Raw genomic sequence first — 14,619 nt, 5'->3', positions numbered from 1 at the left:
TGGACCAAAAAAAGAATAAGAGGCATATTTTATTTTTCAGTTTTTTCCTAAAGTTTGTTTAAGAAATTCTAATAAAAGAAATTTTAATACTAGAAAATGGAAAGAAATGGCACATTCATCCATGTGGAGGCAGCTCAATAAGTTAGAATATATGGAGAAAAATGACACTGCTAAAGTTATGGTTGTAGGCCTGTAGATAATTAATTTAGTAATAAATGTTTTCTTAGTCCAACTTGAAGTATAAGTATACGTCCGTAGTTACCAAGAAAAGTACAACATGGGAAGTTTCCTAAAAATAAAAGTCTTAACATTCACCAATGGCGTCTCCACATCTAGATCCCATAAACGTCATCGCTTTAATTATTCGTTGGACACATCACATGCCATTGCCAATTTTCAAACCAGTTAGTGCACAGTCGCAATCAGCTGTCACTTGCAACAAGTTGCAACCATACAACGCAAAATTTAATTAATTAATTAAAATTAAAAGTAGAAGAAAAAAAAGAAAAAGTCCCAATAACCCTTTTGGTAAAATAAATTAAAAAAGTCCCAACAAATAACATCATAGCCCAAAATGCATAAAGGCCCAAAACCCACCATTTAACTCAACCTCAGTTTTGAACTAATTAACAAGCTTAGGCGAGTTAGTATTGACACAAGTGAGTTGTCTAGCTTCAGAGTTTGTATTGGCTAAACGAGAGATGGATGTCAAAGATTCACTGCTCCTACGCTTGTTGTCATTGCCATATAGTTATAGTGCAAGTTTGGAGTCGGGGTTTTTTTGGCCCCTTGAGTCAGTCATTATAGAGTTCTAGTATAAAGTCTAGTGATCATTTCTGTGTATAAGATATTACCTAAAACTCGTTGTAAGCAGTTCATTATTAATAAAGTTCTTCATGATAAAAAAAAAAAAAAAAAACAAGCTTAGGCTTAATTAGGTTTGGTAGATGATGAAGAGGAAAGAGAGGCGACCGGATCACAGCACCACGGTCACAGCTCAGCAAGAAGAAGAGGTTCTCCTCATCAGCGGCTCTATTCTCAGCCGGAAATCGGGAACGTTGCTTATGATTTGGAAGAACGAACAAGTTTAGGAGGATTTAGAGTAATGAACTAATGAACTTGTTCAGCTCAAGTTTAGGAGAAACAACAAAATTGCAAAATCAAACAACAATGTCAGATCAAACACCACCATTCCATTAAATTTCAGTTCCAAAACCCAGTCCATCAACTAATTACAATACCACATAGCAAGAAGAACCCTAGCAATTCTTCACCACCTAAACAAACTAAAAACACCTAAACCCAACCCTCAACACCATACTTCTTGACAGCAAGACTTGTAAGGACCCCAAAACCCCTCTAGCCACCGAACCCATAGAGAGTCCTGCCCTGCCTCTTGAGCGCATAGACCACATCCATGGCGGTCACAGTCTTGCGGCGAGCATGCTCAGTGTAAGTCACGGCGTCTCTGATCACATTCTCGAGAAATATCTTGAGCACACCTCGTGTCTCCTCATAAATCAAACCACTGATACGCTTCACACCTCCTCTGCGAGCCAAACGACGAATGGCCGGCTTGGTGATCCCCTGGATGTTGTCGCGGAGGACCTTACGGTGTCGTTTTGCTCCTCCCTTTCCCAATCCCTTGCCTCCCTTGCCACGCCCAGACATTGTCGATTCAAGCTAAGATCCCTGGTTCTGAAGAAAACCAAACAAATCAAATCAATCACAAATATTCGAAATCCTATATATACAGTGATTTCATGAGGAAAATTGGAAATTCTAAGAAGAAACCAAAAGTTTGGGAGGTGGAAAGCTACTGATGTCGTGGAATTTGGGGATTTAGGTTTGCTTTGCTCATTTTCTTATAACCAAACAGGATTAGTAGCAGGATTTCCCAAAGTAAACAACAAGAGCGAAAGACCTGATTATGAAATTCCTTAATTTTGAAAACCTAATTTACAAATGCCGAAGAGGAAATTTGATACAGAAAAACCTAGATTGAAATTCAACGACTCAATAAGAGAGGCACAGTTAAAGCAAAACATATATCAGTGAAATTGAAGACGGAAACGGAAAACGAATCGGAGAATCTGTGAGAGGAGCACGAACCTGAATATCGGAGAAGCTTCGAAGCGAGTCGGAGAGAGATTGGTTGCGAGGAATAATATATATGGGTCTGCAACTTTGTGCTTTTATAGGGGAACAGGGACGAAGGCCACTCGGGGTGAAGGGGACGACGATCTGTGGTGAGGTTTTTTTGGAGAGACTCGATTAATGGACGGCTGAGATTGTTTGTTTCGGCTTCACTCGGATCGGTGACGTGGCAAAGAAATTGTTTGTTTCAGTTGTTTGGCGCTTAACTGAAATTGAAAAAGTTTTGCGGCCCGCCCTTTTGTTTTGTTTTTTTTTAGATGGCCCCGCCACTCTTCAAATTTCGCAAAATTTCTTGGAGTTATTAAATTTTTCACAAAAAAACCGCTAATGATTTATAAATTTGTATTTTGACAAATAAAAAAAAAACTTAATTGCCAAAATACTCCTAAAATTTGATTATATTTGTCAATTTACACACCCAACTTGCAATTGCAAACATTAGCCTCCTAAATTTGGCCAAAATTGTCAATTTACATGCTCTCCATTAATTCTAATGTTTTCTATATGAGGTAATATGGTCAATTGACTCATTTTATAATAATAATTTTTTTAAAAAAAAATCCTAATTAAGAACAAATACATAAAATTAACAAAAAAATTTCAGAGTGAAGTTTTATGACCTTCCCTACTTTTGTTTTTTCATAATGGAGTTTTATGATATTTCCTTACTTATTGTACTTAACTCAACGCACAAGATCAGACATCTCATTTGCAGTAAACTTGTTAGCTAAGGTATAGCTTTGCACCAACGCGACGCCATTAGATTGGTGTAAAAGATATTTTTCGATACTTGAGATGTACGATTGATATGGGCTTGTTCTATCCCTACAGAGAGATGATGGATTCAGACCTATCACACACCGGGAACGCCGCCAACACTGGCCTGCGTCCGCTATCCCCATCCCAAAACGACATGTGTTTTGGAAGGTTTTGCTGATGTTGGGTATCTCTATGACCTACACAAAAATCTTCCTAAACTGGTTAAGTGTTCACCATGGGTAAAGACTATGATATCTTGGAGGTCTATAGAACAGACCCTAATCGCTATATCTTAGAACAATCATTGCTCTTCACGAAGTGGTTCGTGAATGTATATGGATTGGATCCATAATTACGCATGTTCGAAAAATTGTGGTTTGAAGTCTACCACATACGAGCCTACGACATTTAGGATAATGCTGCTTGTTTTGAACAAATGAAGCAAAGCTACATCAAAAGCGACAACACCAAGGATAATCAGCAACAACAGACTCTCCTCAAAATCAAAGTGAACTAGGTTCGATTTAAGGACAGTGTGGCAGACTTGCTCACTAAGTCATTGCCTAAATTCCACTTTCAAGAAACATGTTGGTAGCATCGTTTGCGTAAGTTATCCGAACTCTCATGACCGTTGTCATAAGGGGGAGATGTCTACATGTATGGTCTCGAAATGTGAAGAGTGTGTTGTGCTCTTTTTCCCCTTCGACCGAGGTTATTTTTGTCTCACTGGGTTTTTGTTACTAGGCAAGGTTTTTAATGAGGCAACGAGAGGAGCACCATGTTTGGGCGACACAATGGGGAGTGTTCAAGTAAATCCAGAATATGTGTCTGACCCAAACTCAAGTAACCTAGACCTAGTTGTAATATGGTTTAGAATTAGAGATATTCTCGGAAATATTTATAGATATCCGATTAATTATACGATTATCTTTCCTTGTACAACTCTGATTCTATGTCTTGTAATCCTCTATATAAAGATGCCCTTATTATCAATAAAATGACGACTCAATTCTCTCCCAATTTCAGTTTTCCTTAAACACACACAATTTTTTTAATGTATATTTTTTATTAACTAAAATTTAAAATGAAATGATCATATTACCCCTTAGTGTAGGGGCACATTCCTGGTATTTGGATGAAAAACGTTGAAACTAATGGAAGAGGTGTAAATTAGTAATTTTCGCCGAGTTCAAGAGGTCAATTTTCGCAAATACAAATTGGGGGTGTAAATTGACAATTATAACCAAGTTAATGAGGTATTTTGGTAATTGTGCCTAAAAAAAAGAAGTAAAATCCACTCTCTATGTTTTCTTTTTAGGTAACCTAAATCTTGTATTTACTAATTTAAATTTTGTATTTTTATGAGAATTTTTACCAAACAAAGAAAGAGGGAGTGTGAATCACAACTTAGGGAGTGTGAATTTTAATCTCCAAAGGAAAAATCAAATATTTTTTTATGGAGGAATATGATTTGTCTATTATTAAGTAGGGTTGAGCACCCAAAACTGAAGTCCCGGTACCGTCCCGAAGTCCACCGGTACGGGCCGGGATTAAAATCAAAAATATACTGTTTCGGCCCGTCCGGTCCCATCCAAGAAAATGGGTCCGGTATCGATACCGTTAGGGTCCGTCCCGTCCCGTTTTTATTAAATAAATTAAATATTTAATTTTTTTTCTATTATTTGGCTGAGTTTGATTGAGTACTTTAGTCAAATCTATGGGAATAACATGGAGGAATGACCACACCTTTAACCTAAAATGCTAACTCGATCCCCAATTCTTTTGATCTGTTGTGAGTCTCTCTTCTCCACTCCATTTCTTCCTCTGTTCTTCATCTAAATCTTTGATCCCCAATTTCTTTCCAATTTCCCCAAATTTTCTCCAGTTCTTCAGTAATCATTATTGATTTCATTTCCAGTCCAGTTCATAGTTCATCTCAAATTCAATTATTCGATTTAAATCATTCGATGGCGAAAGGGAAAAAGCCGGTTGCTCGACCTCATCCAAATGCTTAGGGGCTTGAAGACTCTTCAACCTCAACCTCACCTTCTGTTCCTCCTCAAATTGAAGGCTTGAAGCTCTTGCTCCAGCAAATTCAAGCTAGCAAGGTCCTACGAGTTCCTTTCAGCAAACCTATGATGTTTCCTTTGGTTTAGTTAAATGAATTAGTCTTAGATAATTTGTAAGTTTAATTGGTAACTTGATCTATAAGCTGATAAGCTCAGTAAGCAATTTTTTTTATTGTTCATATATAAGATGCCTTATGTTCATTGTCTGATCTTAGTATAAGCTTGAGTGATTGACTACGGCTGATCAATCATAAATGTTGTCATCTGGTCATATATGATCATCAATGATTATAAGATGTTGATTCAGTTTGCAGTTTGTAGGTTTTTATTATAGAAATGATGACTAAAATGAATTAGTTTGCAATTTGGAACTTTGAACATTCAAAACAGTTTAAGTCCCGAAATGGGCTCAAGCCCGTACCGAACCCGTTCGGTTTCGGTACCCTCAGTACCAGTTTTGAAAAATCAACATCCTATCCGGGCCCATCCCTACTTATAATTTCGGCATGAGGCTTGGTATTAGCACAAATCAGGCCCATCCCGGTCTGTGCCCAGCCCTATTATTAAGCACACATAACCACATTCTATTTTCAAGTATCTGTCTAGTGCCGAGAACTTCTTTGTCTTCGTTAATGATTGGCATGTAGAAGAACAAATGATGTAGTAAAACAGCAAAGAGACATGATATTATGAATGTCACATTCCACTTTGGTCATTTTCTCCTTGTTTTGAGTACTTTTTTAAGGGGACATTCACAACCTTATTTTATAATATATACTTCATGTTTCATTTTTTAATATCTTAAGTTTTTTCTTTTTGTAGTGTAGATTGTAAAAATGTGATGTTGAAAAAAAGAAACATAGAGTGTAGATTATAAAATGAGGACTGTGAATTTCACTCTCCTTCTTTAATGGCAGATTTCCCATTTGTCATCTCCAAATTCAAATATGGATTACTGGATGAAAAATATAGACATAAAAGGTTATCATATGAGATACATTTTGAACAAAAATTGCACATAGGTAATGCATATAGAAAAAGGGAAAAGAGTACAGCAACCTCTGAACTATCTTAGTGTTATTATAGAGTCAGCTATGGTTAGCTCAAGTATTGCTTATGAGTTTTGATACAGTACGGTACCAAGTGCGAGTACTGTAAATAGAAATAAAATCTTGTTCAATTCCATAGAGTGCGCGTGAAACTTTTATCTTTCTTTGTAAAAGCATAACACGTACAAATGACTTTGATATAGAGAGAATATTAGTATTTTGATCTCCATCTCCTTCAAGATAAAAAGTGATTCTTAAACCACATATCTTCTTAATCCTCGATCACCGCTCTTTTTTATCTTTATTTGGAAGGCATAACATGCATGTACAAATTTCCCTTTACCACTCTGACATAGAGGGAATATCAGCATTCAATATTTATTCCACATTCTCACGAATTTACGATTGAGTAGATTGTTGGTTCAAGAATTACTTTTTATATTAAGGGATGAAGATTGAAGTACTAATACTCTCTCTACATAAAAAAAAAAAAAGTGGTGATCGAGGATATGATTGGATTGGTGGTTTAAGAATAACTTGTTTGGTCTGAAATAAATAAATCTACCTATAACATAAAATTTTCAAAATATTCACAATATTTCGTAAACTTGCGCAATATTTCAAAATTTTCGCATATGTTACTGAAAAATGTAAGTGACAAATTTTTGTACACAAACGAGAGTCCGTTTGAGCCTAAACCAAAAAAAGGGCGCCGTCTGAACCGATGCTACTGGTAGCTCGACAATTCAGCCATCGCTGGTGGCGCCGCCGCCGTCCACACATCGGCCTCTCCCACACTCCACTCACCAACCTCAACTTCCATTCCGAATCCGACGACTTCTTGCCGTGGCTGGAGCGCAAGTCCGGCACCGAAATCTCTTCCGCTCTTTCGATAGGGAAATGCACTCTCGGAACGGCTCTCTTTGCTTCCAAGAGCATAAGAGCCGGAGACTGCATATTGAAAGTTCCGTACAGCGTGGTATGGTAGTGTTTGAATCTCAATTTCGAAATTCGATTATGGATTTCGAAACTCATAAAATTTTGGTCTTGCTGCAGCAACTAGCTCCGGATAATCTTGCTCCGGAATTGAGAGCTTTGTTAGGTGATCGAGTCGGTGATGTTGCGAAGGTCGCCATTGTCATTTTGCTCGAGCAGAAAATGGGCCAGGTGAGTAAGACTATACTCGTCTCTGTTGTTTAATTGTGTAGAGGACTTAGTTTAGAGTGAAATGTGTACAAGTGTTTAGTGAAGTTTTATGGTTTTTGTGTTTGCAGGACTCTGAATGGGCTCCTTACATCAGCCGGATTCCTCGCCCCGAGGAGATGCATAGCACAGTGAGTGTTTTATCATTTTTCAGCTTCTCAATTTGATGCGATCGTCATATTTGCGCATGTGTAATGTTTTTTGACAAGCACAGTTTAGATGTTATGTTGTTGTAATGTTGATTTGTACCACACATTGGAACGAGGATCGAATTGATGATCGTTTCCATGCATATGTTTACTTTGAAGGGTTTGTGCGCATTTCTTGAATGGCAACAGTTTGGAGTATTTTTGACATGGTTGTTGTTTGTATGTTAGATATTTTGGAGCGAAGATGAGTTGGAGATGATTCGTCAAAGCTCTCTGTATCAGGAGACAATTAATCAAAGATCCCTTGTTGAAAAGGAATTTTTGGCAGCTAGGAGAGTAAGTACTCGATTGCTTTATTCTCTGGCTAATGACGTAGATGAATGCAACTAGTTCTTTTGTATATGTATTTGATATCTTAGTCTCCTTGCCGGGTTCACTAATCCACCTAATGATTTTAGCTTTATAATCTGAAATTGATCGTTGATCACTAGCAGCATAAATAGTAGTTCTTCTCTATTCACTGCATGTTAATTGAATGCCACAATATCTTGAACATACCTGCATGACTAATCAACTGAGTTTAATCATTCAATTGTAAGTAGATTAAGTGAGCATAGAATTACACAAAGTTAGATGCATTACAAATGTGATCAAGTAAATGCTTTCTCTAGATATAACATGATTGTTAACCTTTAACCTCTTCTTAGTTATTGTCTTTTAGATTCTGATCATTGATAAGATATATTATAATTTCAGGCTCTTGAGCACTTTCCTGAGATGTTCCAAAGTATCAGCTGTAAGGATTTCATGCATGCATATGCTTTAGGTAAGTTGTATGTTCTATATGATTTTACATGTCATCAGAATTCAGAATTATGTGATTCAGTGGTACATTCGTACTCCACTCCAGTTTTTGAATAAAAAGAGTTATTATGACATCATGGCGGGATATCATGCATATGCTTTAGGAATTAGGACTAGGCCTATATGCTTTATGTGAACTATAAACCCATGTTATCTGCTACATCATTGTAAATATGACCAATTTTATGCTTTAGTTCGCGCTCTGTTTACTTGCATATCTAATCATGTTGACTTTATATGATGTGCAAGAAATGATATATGTTAGTTCACATACTATTGGTTGCAGTGATTCCACCTTTTAAAGATGTATAAAAGCCATTCTCACTTGTTTAGCATGGGTTTTACAGTTACTTCTCGAGCATGGGGAAGCAGAAAGGGTTATTCCCTGGTAACACATTTATACAAATTTGATTTAAATACTCTGATGATGAGGTTTGTATAATTAAATCTTCTTCAGATTCCATTTGCAGGTTTTTTGAACCATGATGGGACTTCAGAATCAGTTGTGCTGAGTGATGATGACAAACATTTCTCAGAGGTACTTCCGCCTGTTCTAGTTATGCCAGCTTCCTCTTGTCTTGGTTTAGTTATTTATGTATAACAATGTTATTTCTCGTGTGCTACTTGTTTCACATTCATGTATTATTGTAAAAGATGTTTCCGAGTTTTTATTCCTCTAAATTATCTCGGCAGGTGATTGCTGATCGTAATTATGCTCAAGGTGAACAGGTTAGATGCATCTTCATTGGGATGGCTTTTTCCGTATTTCAGTTGATACACTTCAGAAAGTCATTAATTTTTCTTCTTTGTTTATTAAAAAGATCTTGTTTTTGGTCAATAGTTGATTAGCTGTATTTTTTTTTTTTTGCTCTTGATAGGCATGCTTGTTTGCTGTATGACCCTCTGCTGGTTTCTTTTATAATCAAAATGATTACCATAATCTTATGTTGTTCCTCTGGTTCATTGTGTCTTTAAAGAATTACAGTGAATAAGGCACACAGAAATATGTTGCAAAAAACACAAAAATCATAGATTTAGAGATCGACTGGATTTAAGTTTAGAAAGATCTGGAAGTTTGGTTTACATTTCTGTCTGTCATAGTGTCATGTATTATCTTTTAATAGGTCTCTTCTATGGTGTCTTTCTTCCAGCATGCTTTATATGTTCTAAATAGATATGCCTATGAAAACATCCGGTGGGGCAGCATGTAAGGCAGTGGCTATAGTTATAGTTGGAGAATCATTTATTCAAGATCTGACTTGGGGTTTACTTGACATATTTGTGAAGGTGCTGATAAGATATGGCAAATTTTCAAACGCTACCCTGCTGTTGGACTTTGGGTTTACACTTCCATACAACATTCACGACCAGGTCACTCTTGGCTTTCAATTTGAGTACTCTGATCAGATACGTTGCATGTTGCAATGATCTTTCATACCTTAGTTCATGCTTGAAAGTTGATACATGTTATATTTGATTTTTGGCATTTCAGTATGTTTTTGATTTGGTTACAGAAATACAAATTTATAATAGCCAGATAATTGTTGTATATGATCTGTATATGTTTCCTGGATGACTAAGGCTCTATATTGCAGGTCCAGATCCAGGTAAACATACCTCATCATGATATTCTTCGTGATTTGAAGTTGGAACTTTTGAAGAGACATCATAGACCAATCAACAATGACGTCAATGGTTTCAACTCTTCAGTGGATTGTTTCACAATCAAGTTGGTAGTGATGCGTCTTTCTTCTTCTTCCTCTTCTTTTTGTTTTGTTTTTGTTCCTTTGGCAAAAGACTAGGCATAACAAAGATGGCCTTACCCTCTATCCAATAGGAAGTGGTACTGTGTCAACTTCTTTTGTTACATTTCAACTTCCTTTGTCTGGTGTTACTTCTTTTGTCCAGTGGTTCAGTCTCTGTATTGGATGATTACTTACGAGAGGTTCTACTTTTTTTTTTTTCTTATTTTATTATTATTATTACAAGCTTCTACAGTAGAAGTTCTACTGTTCTTTGCTGGAGGAAACAACCTTCTATCTTGCCTGAGTACAATACTTTCAATCAGAAAAGTGACTATGTGGTTCTATGTGTTCTATATTATAGTCTTAGTGTATTTGCTGTATCTGCATTAGGAAGTCATATCCTGTGATCAAGATCTAGATCTGATTATGATAACCCATTACCACACAGGGAAGTGAAATCTGGTAGTGGAAAGGGGAAAGGAATTCCACAGTCACTTCGTGCATTTGCTCGTGTCCTGTGTTGTACCTCTTGTGAAGGTTTGTTTCATGTTTACCTTATTCCTATCGTTTGATAAACTTCTAAACTTCAGTTACCTTTTGGGTTTGTGACACATATGCATATGGTTTCTTAATATCCAGAACTTGGTGACCTGGTCAATGAAGCAGTGGAACATGATGGTCGATTGGCTCGGCGTCCTTTAACAAATAGAAGCAGAGAGATTGAAGCACATCAGATGCTGATGGAAAAATTAACCCAATTAGCTGAGGATTGTGATGCATCTTTTAAGGTATATACATGCTAATTCTTCACCCCTTTTCTTCTTCTGATTCTTCTAGAGAGCCAAGAACTTCCCCAAGTTCAACATGAATTCATTATGTTCAATTATAAGGTATTGTTTCATCACTTCATGAGACACCAATTCAGAAAGGTCACCAATTCAGAAAGGTCCTTTCTTATATTATCAAGTTGAGATATTCTTACACGTTGCTTCATGCTTGTTGCACAAATTTATGCAGTCTCTGGGACCCGTAAGTTCTCCTGTTACGTGTGAAAGGCCCTCTCTCCGGAAGCAAATGGCTTGCGATCTCCTTAATGGAGAGCTTCGCATCCTTAAATCCGCGTGCGCATGGCTTAAAGACTACTGCACTACCTTGACTGCAACAGACTGCCATTGATAATGCTTTACAAAGCTACCAAGGAGGCAAAAACCGAGAGGTACTATTAGAGGAGACTGGGACACTCATCAAACTGTGGTTCTTACGGCCTTAACCTGAAGCCGGGACATGTGGGATCTGTCGCAAGTAGAGAGGAAAACAACAATCTTGTGCATGATGTTGTATTATTAAACATCAGTAATATCCGCTATCTTCTTCTGATAGGCTTAGTTCCGTCTGATTTCATTTTCAGCAAAAAGAGAATGATGATATGCTACTCGTTGAGACATCCAAATCATTCCCTTTCCCCCAATTTTTTTTTTTTCCTGACATTTACATAGCAAAGCACCTACATTTAGTTATAATCGAAAAAATCCAAAATTCCCAAAAATTTCAGAAGCAAACCTATATCATGCTTTCACGGTTAATGAACTCAGAAAGTGTAAAAAACGTTAAATGGGGTAGTATGAAAAAAAAAAAAAAGTTACTTTCTCGTTATTTAAATGTCTTACCATACCGCATTTACAGTTTAGCTCCAGCCTCGCACCTACCACCTAACCAATCAAAACAGTCGGCATGGCGGGAATCGTAATTCTAACCGATCTGAAGGGCTGTTATAAAATCAGCTCCGCCTTCTAAATCTTATCCTCCCCTATAAATACCAAGAGAGAATAACGAGTCCTCTCTCTTCGCGAAACATAGTCTAGGGTTCGATTCTTCGCTTTTAGCCTTCGTTTTCTTCAGGTGCGTCTCTCAAATCTCCGCTTATTTTCCACTGCAACAGCTAATTGAACTTAGGGATTTGCTTTGCAAATCATCTTTGGGTCACCTTTGTTCCCAAAGAAGTTGACTTTTTTTGAATTTCTTTAGTCATGAGAAGCCAAATCTAGGAGCTCTAGTTTTGAAATTTTGGATGAATGGTTTGTGGTTTTATGGTTGATTTGGTAATGAAAACATGTAGATATGTTTGAATTCTGTGTATGAAAATGTTCAATTTTTTTTTTATTATAGAAATTTCTGATATTTTTGTGTGTGGTCTTCGACATTTGATTACTGTGCGCTATGAAGGTGAATAACTTGTTAGACTGTCTAATTTAGTTTGGTTAGTGACCTCAGTGCTATCATGGGGTTGTTCTCATTCTAAACACATTTGAATAGGTATTCTAGAAACATTATTAGACGATGAATATGGTGATTTGTTGCAGATAAAATGCCTCGTCATGATGACCGCCATGGTGGTACACGGCTCTATGTTGGTCGCTTGTCGTCCCGGACAAGATCACGGGAACTGGAAGATGTATTCAGCCGATATGGAAGGTAACCAGAATTGTTTCTTATCATTTTAGGAGTTTTTAGTGCTTTTGGATTTTAATTTCTATGGACCTTGTATGGCTCTGTGCTTTTGTCGTTTTATGATTCTTTGCATATGTTGTGGATTCCTGGTTGTTAGTTGTTTTTAAGAATTAGGTTCATAGGAGGCAATGAAGCCTTTGCCAAATCATTCTCTGTGCTTGTCAAAAGTGTGAATTTCTACTATCATTCTGAAAACGTTTCACCCATCCATGTGTCTGTTTGGTTTAACTTCAATGATCTTGTTGAAGGTTTTTTGGCTTTTGCCAAACCTGGAGGTCTTGGTGAGGTCCAATTGGTGGATTTGGCGAGTCTTTCTATAATATTATTGCGTTTTTTTATCGAAATGGCAACAATCTCAAACTGGTGTTTAGTTCATCTGTGAGGGGCGAAGTATCATCCCTTTGATGCTTGTGTCATGATGGCCTTACTGTTTCTGGACCCCGTTTACGCAGAGTACGTGATGTGGATATGAAGCGTGATTTCGCCTTTGTTGTATGTCCCTCTATACCTTCCTCTCTCTCTCTCTCTCTCTCTCTCTCACACACACACACACACACCCACACACACCCACACACCACCCACCCAACCACACACACACCACACAGTCATGCCTACAGTTTGTACACTGTCTGTCATTCTTTCATTTTAAGTTTTCCTTGTCATTTTTTCTTTTTCATATTTCTGCAAATGTTATCGCCATCTTGTTTTTTACTCTGCAACTAAAAACAGGAATTTAATGATCCCCGTGATGCTGATGACGCAAGATATAGCCTGAATGGTCGGGATGTTGATGGGAGCCGTTTAATTGTGGAATTTGCCAGGGGGGTATGTTCTTTTGATTAGTTATTTCATATTTCCCAAACCTTAAGTCTAATACATTGTTGGTACGAACTTGGACCTTTTCACTGCCATTGATATCTGGACTGCGCTTTATCCCTGCATTTTGTTTGCTCAATTAGCATTTCTCTGTTTTGCCTGGTATTATGTTTCTCTCCTCCTTTCTCTTGAGCATGCACACTCAATTTTCTCATATTCTAAAACATTCGGGCAACTATAAGTTAATGTGATTAATGAATTGATGGATGTCTGCCTTTCATTTAGGCACCACGTGGTCCAGGTGGATCCCGTGAGTATCTTGGTAGAGGGCCTCCTCCTGGTTCAGGGCGCTGTTTCAATTGTGGACTCGATGGGCACTGGGCTCGAGATTGCAAAGCTGGGGACTGGAAGAATAAGTGTTATCGCTGTGGGGAACGAGGCCACATTGAAAGAAATTGTCAGAACAGCCCGAAGAAAACCTCCTCCAAGTCTGTATTATATCTCCCTTCTGTGCATATTATGGTTCTGGTTATTATTTTGGCCAATGTTCTGGTCATTTACCGTGAAAATTGTGTTCTTTTTCTATGTGCAGACGTGGGCGGAGTCACTCACGCTCACCAAGTCCAAGGCGGGGCAGAAGTCGAAGCCGTAGTTACAGCAGGGGTCATAGTTACAGGTGTTTATCGTTATCTCTTTCTTATGAGACTGACATTTGACATACTGCCCTTTTGCCAAATGGTGAATCTGCATATGATTCCACATTTGATTTAGAAAAGTGGTTATAATACTTCTCTGCATATTTTTGTTCGGTAATCACTCATTGTTCCTTTTAATGTGCAGTCAATCAAGATCACCTGTGAGGAGAGAAAGGAGTCTAGAGAGAAGATCAAGAAGTCCTGCAGACAGCCGGAGCCCTAAGCGTCGCAGGGCTTCTCCACCACCTTCCAAGGGGAGGAAGCGTGACCAATCTCCTGATGGGAGAAGCCCACAAGAGCGGCGTAGTGTCTCCCCTCAGGATCGCCGATCTGACTACAGTAGGAGTCCCAGGGGAAAGAGTAGAAGCCCTGTAGGTGATGCCGAAGAGAAAAGCAATGGTGATAAGATGCACAGAAGCCCTGTAGAAGAAAGTGGCCATAGCCGCAGCCCAAGCCCCGTACGTAGGGGTGACAGGAGCCCCGTTGAAGAGGATGATGATAACCACGGTTCTCCAAGAGGCAGTGAATCAGCTTAAATGCGGTTTGATAGGCCAGTTTAAACAAGCTGGAGGGACTTTCCTTGCTTAAGATGAAACTTTTGTTGT

The 14,619-nt window shown here is 37.9% G+C and overlaps 3 protein-coding genes across 4 annotated transcripts; 2 read left to right on the top strand and 1 right to left on the bottom strand.

The window, feature by feature from the left end:
* Positions 1-1,173: 1,173 nt before the first annotated feature.
* LOC133717598 (histone H4) lies at positions 1,174-2,269 on the bottom strand. Its single transcript, XM_062144316.1, has 2 exons — positions 2,113-2,269; positions 1,174-1,698 (listed from the first exon to the last, which is right to left on the bottom strand). Exon 2 carries the CDS (start codon positions 1,669-1,671, stop codon positions 1,360-1,362), a length of 312 nt encoding a protein of 103 aa, XP_062000300.1. The 5' UTR covers positions 1,672-1,698; positions 2,113-2,269; the 3' UTR covers positions 1,174-1,359.
* A 4,404-nt stretch (positions 2,270-6,673) lies between these two features.
* On the top strand, positions 6,674-11,437 carry LOC133715156 (ribulose-1,5 bisphosphate carboxylase/oxygenase large subunit N-methyltransferase, chloroplastic). Its single transcript, XM_062141535.1, has 13 exons — positions 6,674-7,013; positions 7,091-7,201; positions 7,309-7,368; positions 7,615-7,722; positions 8,143-8,212; positions 8,598-8,638; positions 8,708-8,788; positions 8,944-8,979; positions 9,538-9,621; positions 9,846-9,979; positions 10,444-10,532; positions 10,635-10,783; positions 11,013-11,437. The coding sequence occupies exons 1-13, from the start codon at positions 6,759-6,761 to the stop codon at positions 11,169-11,171; spliced, it is 1,377 nt and encodes a 458-aa protein (XP_061997519.1). The 5' UTR covers positions 6,674-6,758; the 3' UTR covers positions 11,172-11,437.
* Positions 11,438-11,741: 304 nt separating this feature from the next.
* Positions 11,742-14,613, top strand: LOC133715157 (serine/arginine-rich splicing factor RS2Z32-like). Of its 2 annotated transcripts, none has more exons than XM_062141536.1 (7): positions 11,742-11,894; positions 12,356-12,467; positions 12,956-12,995; positions 13,233-13,328; positions 13,605-13,807; positions 13,912-13,995; positions 14,160-14,613. In XM_062141536.1, exons 2-7 carry the CDS (start codon positions 12,361-12,363, stop codon positions 14,548-14,550), a joined length of 921 nt encoding a protein of 306 aa, XP_061997520.1. In that variant the 5' UTR covers positions 11,742-11,894; positions 12,356-12,360; the 3' UTR covers positions 14,551-14,613. The 2 variants fall into 2 exon arrangements, with proteins under 2 accessions (XP_061997520.1, XP_061997521.1); XM_062141537.1 differs by having other exon boundaries at positions 11,876-11,894; positions 12,752-12,995.
* Positions 14,614-14,619: the final 6 nt, after the last annotated feature.

This window comes from Rosa rugosa, chromosome 6 (assembly GCF_958449725.1).
Source record: "Rosa rugosa chromosome 6, drRosRugo1.1, whole genome shotgun sequence".
Lineage (NCBI taxonomy): Eukaryota > Viridiplantae > Streptophyta > Magnoliopsida > Rosales > Rosaceae > Rosa > Rosa rugosa.
This window is presented reverse-complemented; position numbering and strand designations above follow the sequence as displayed.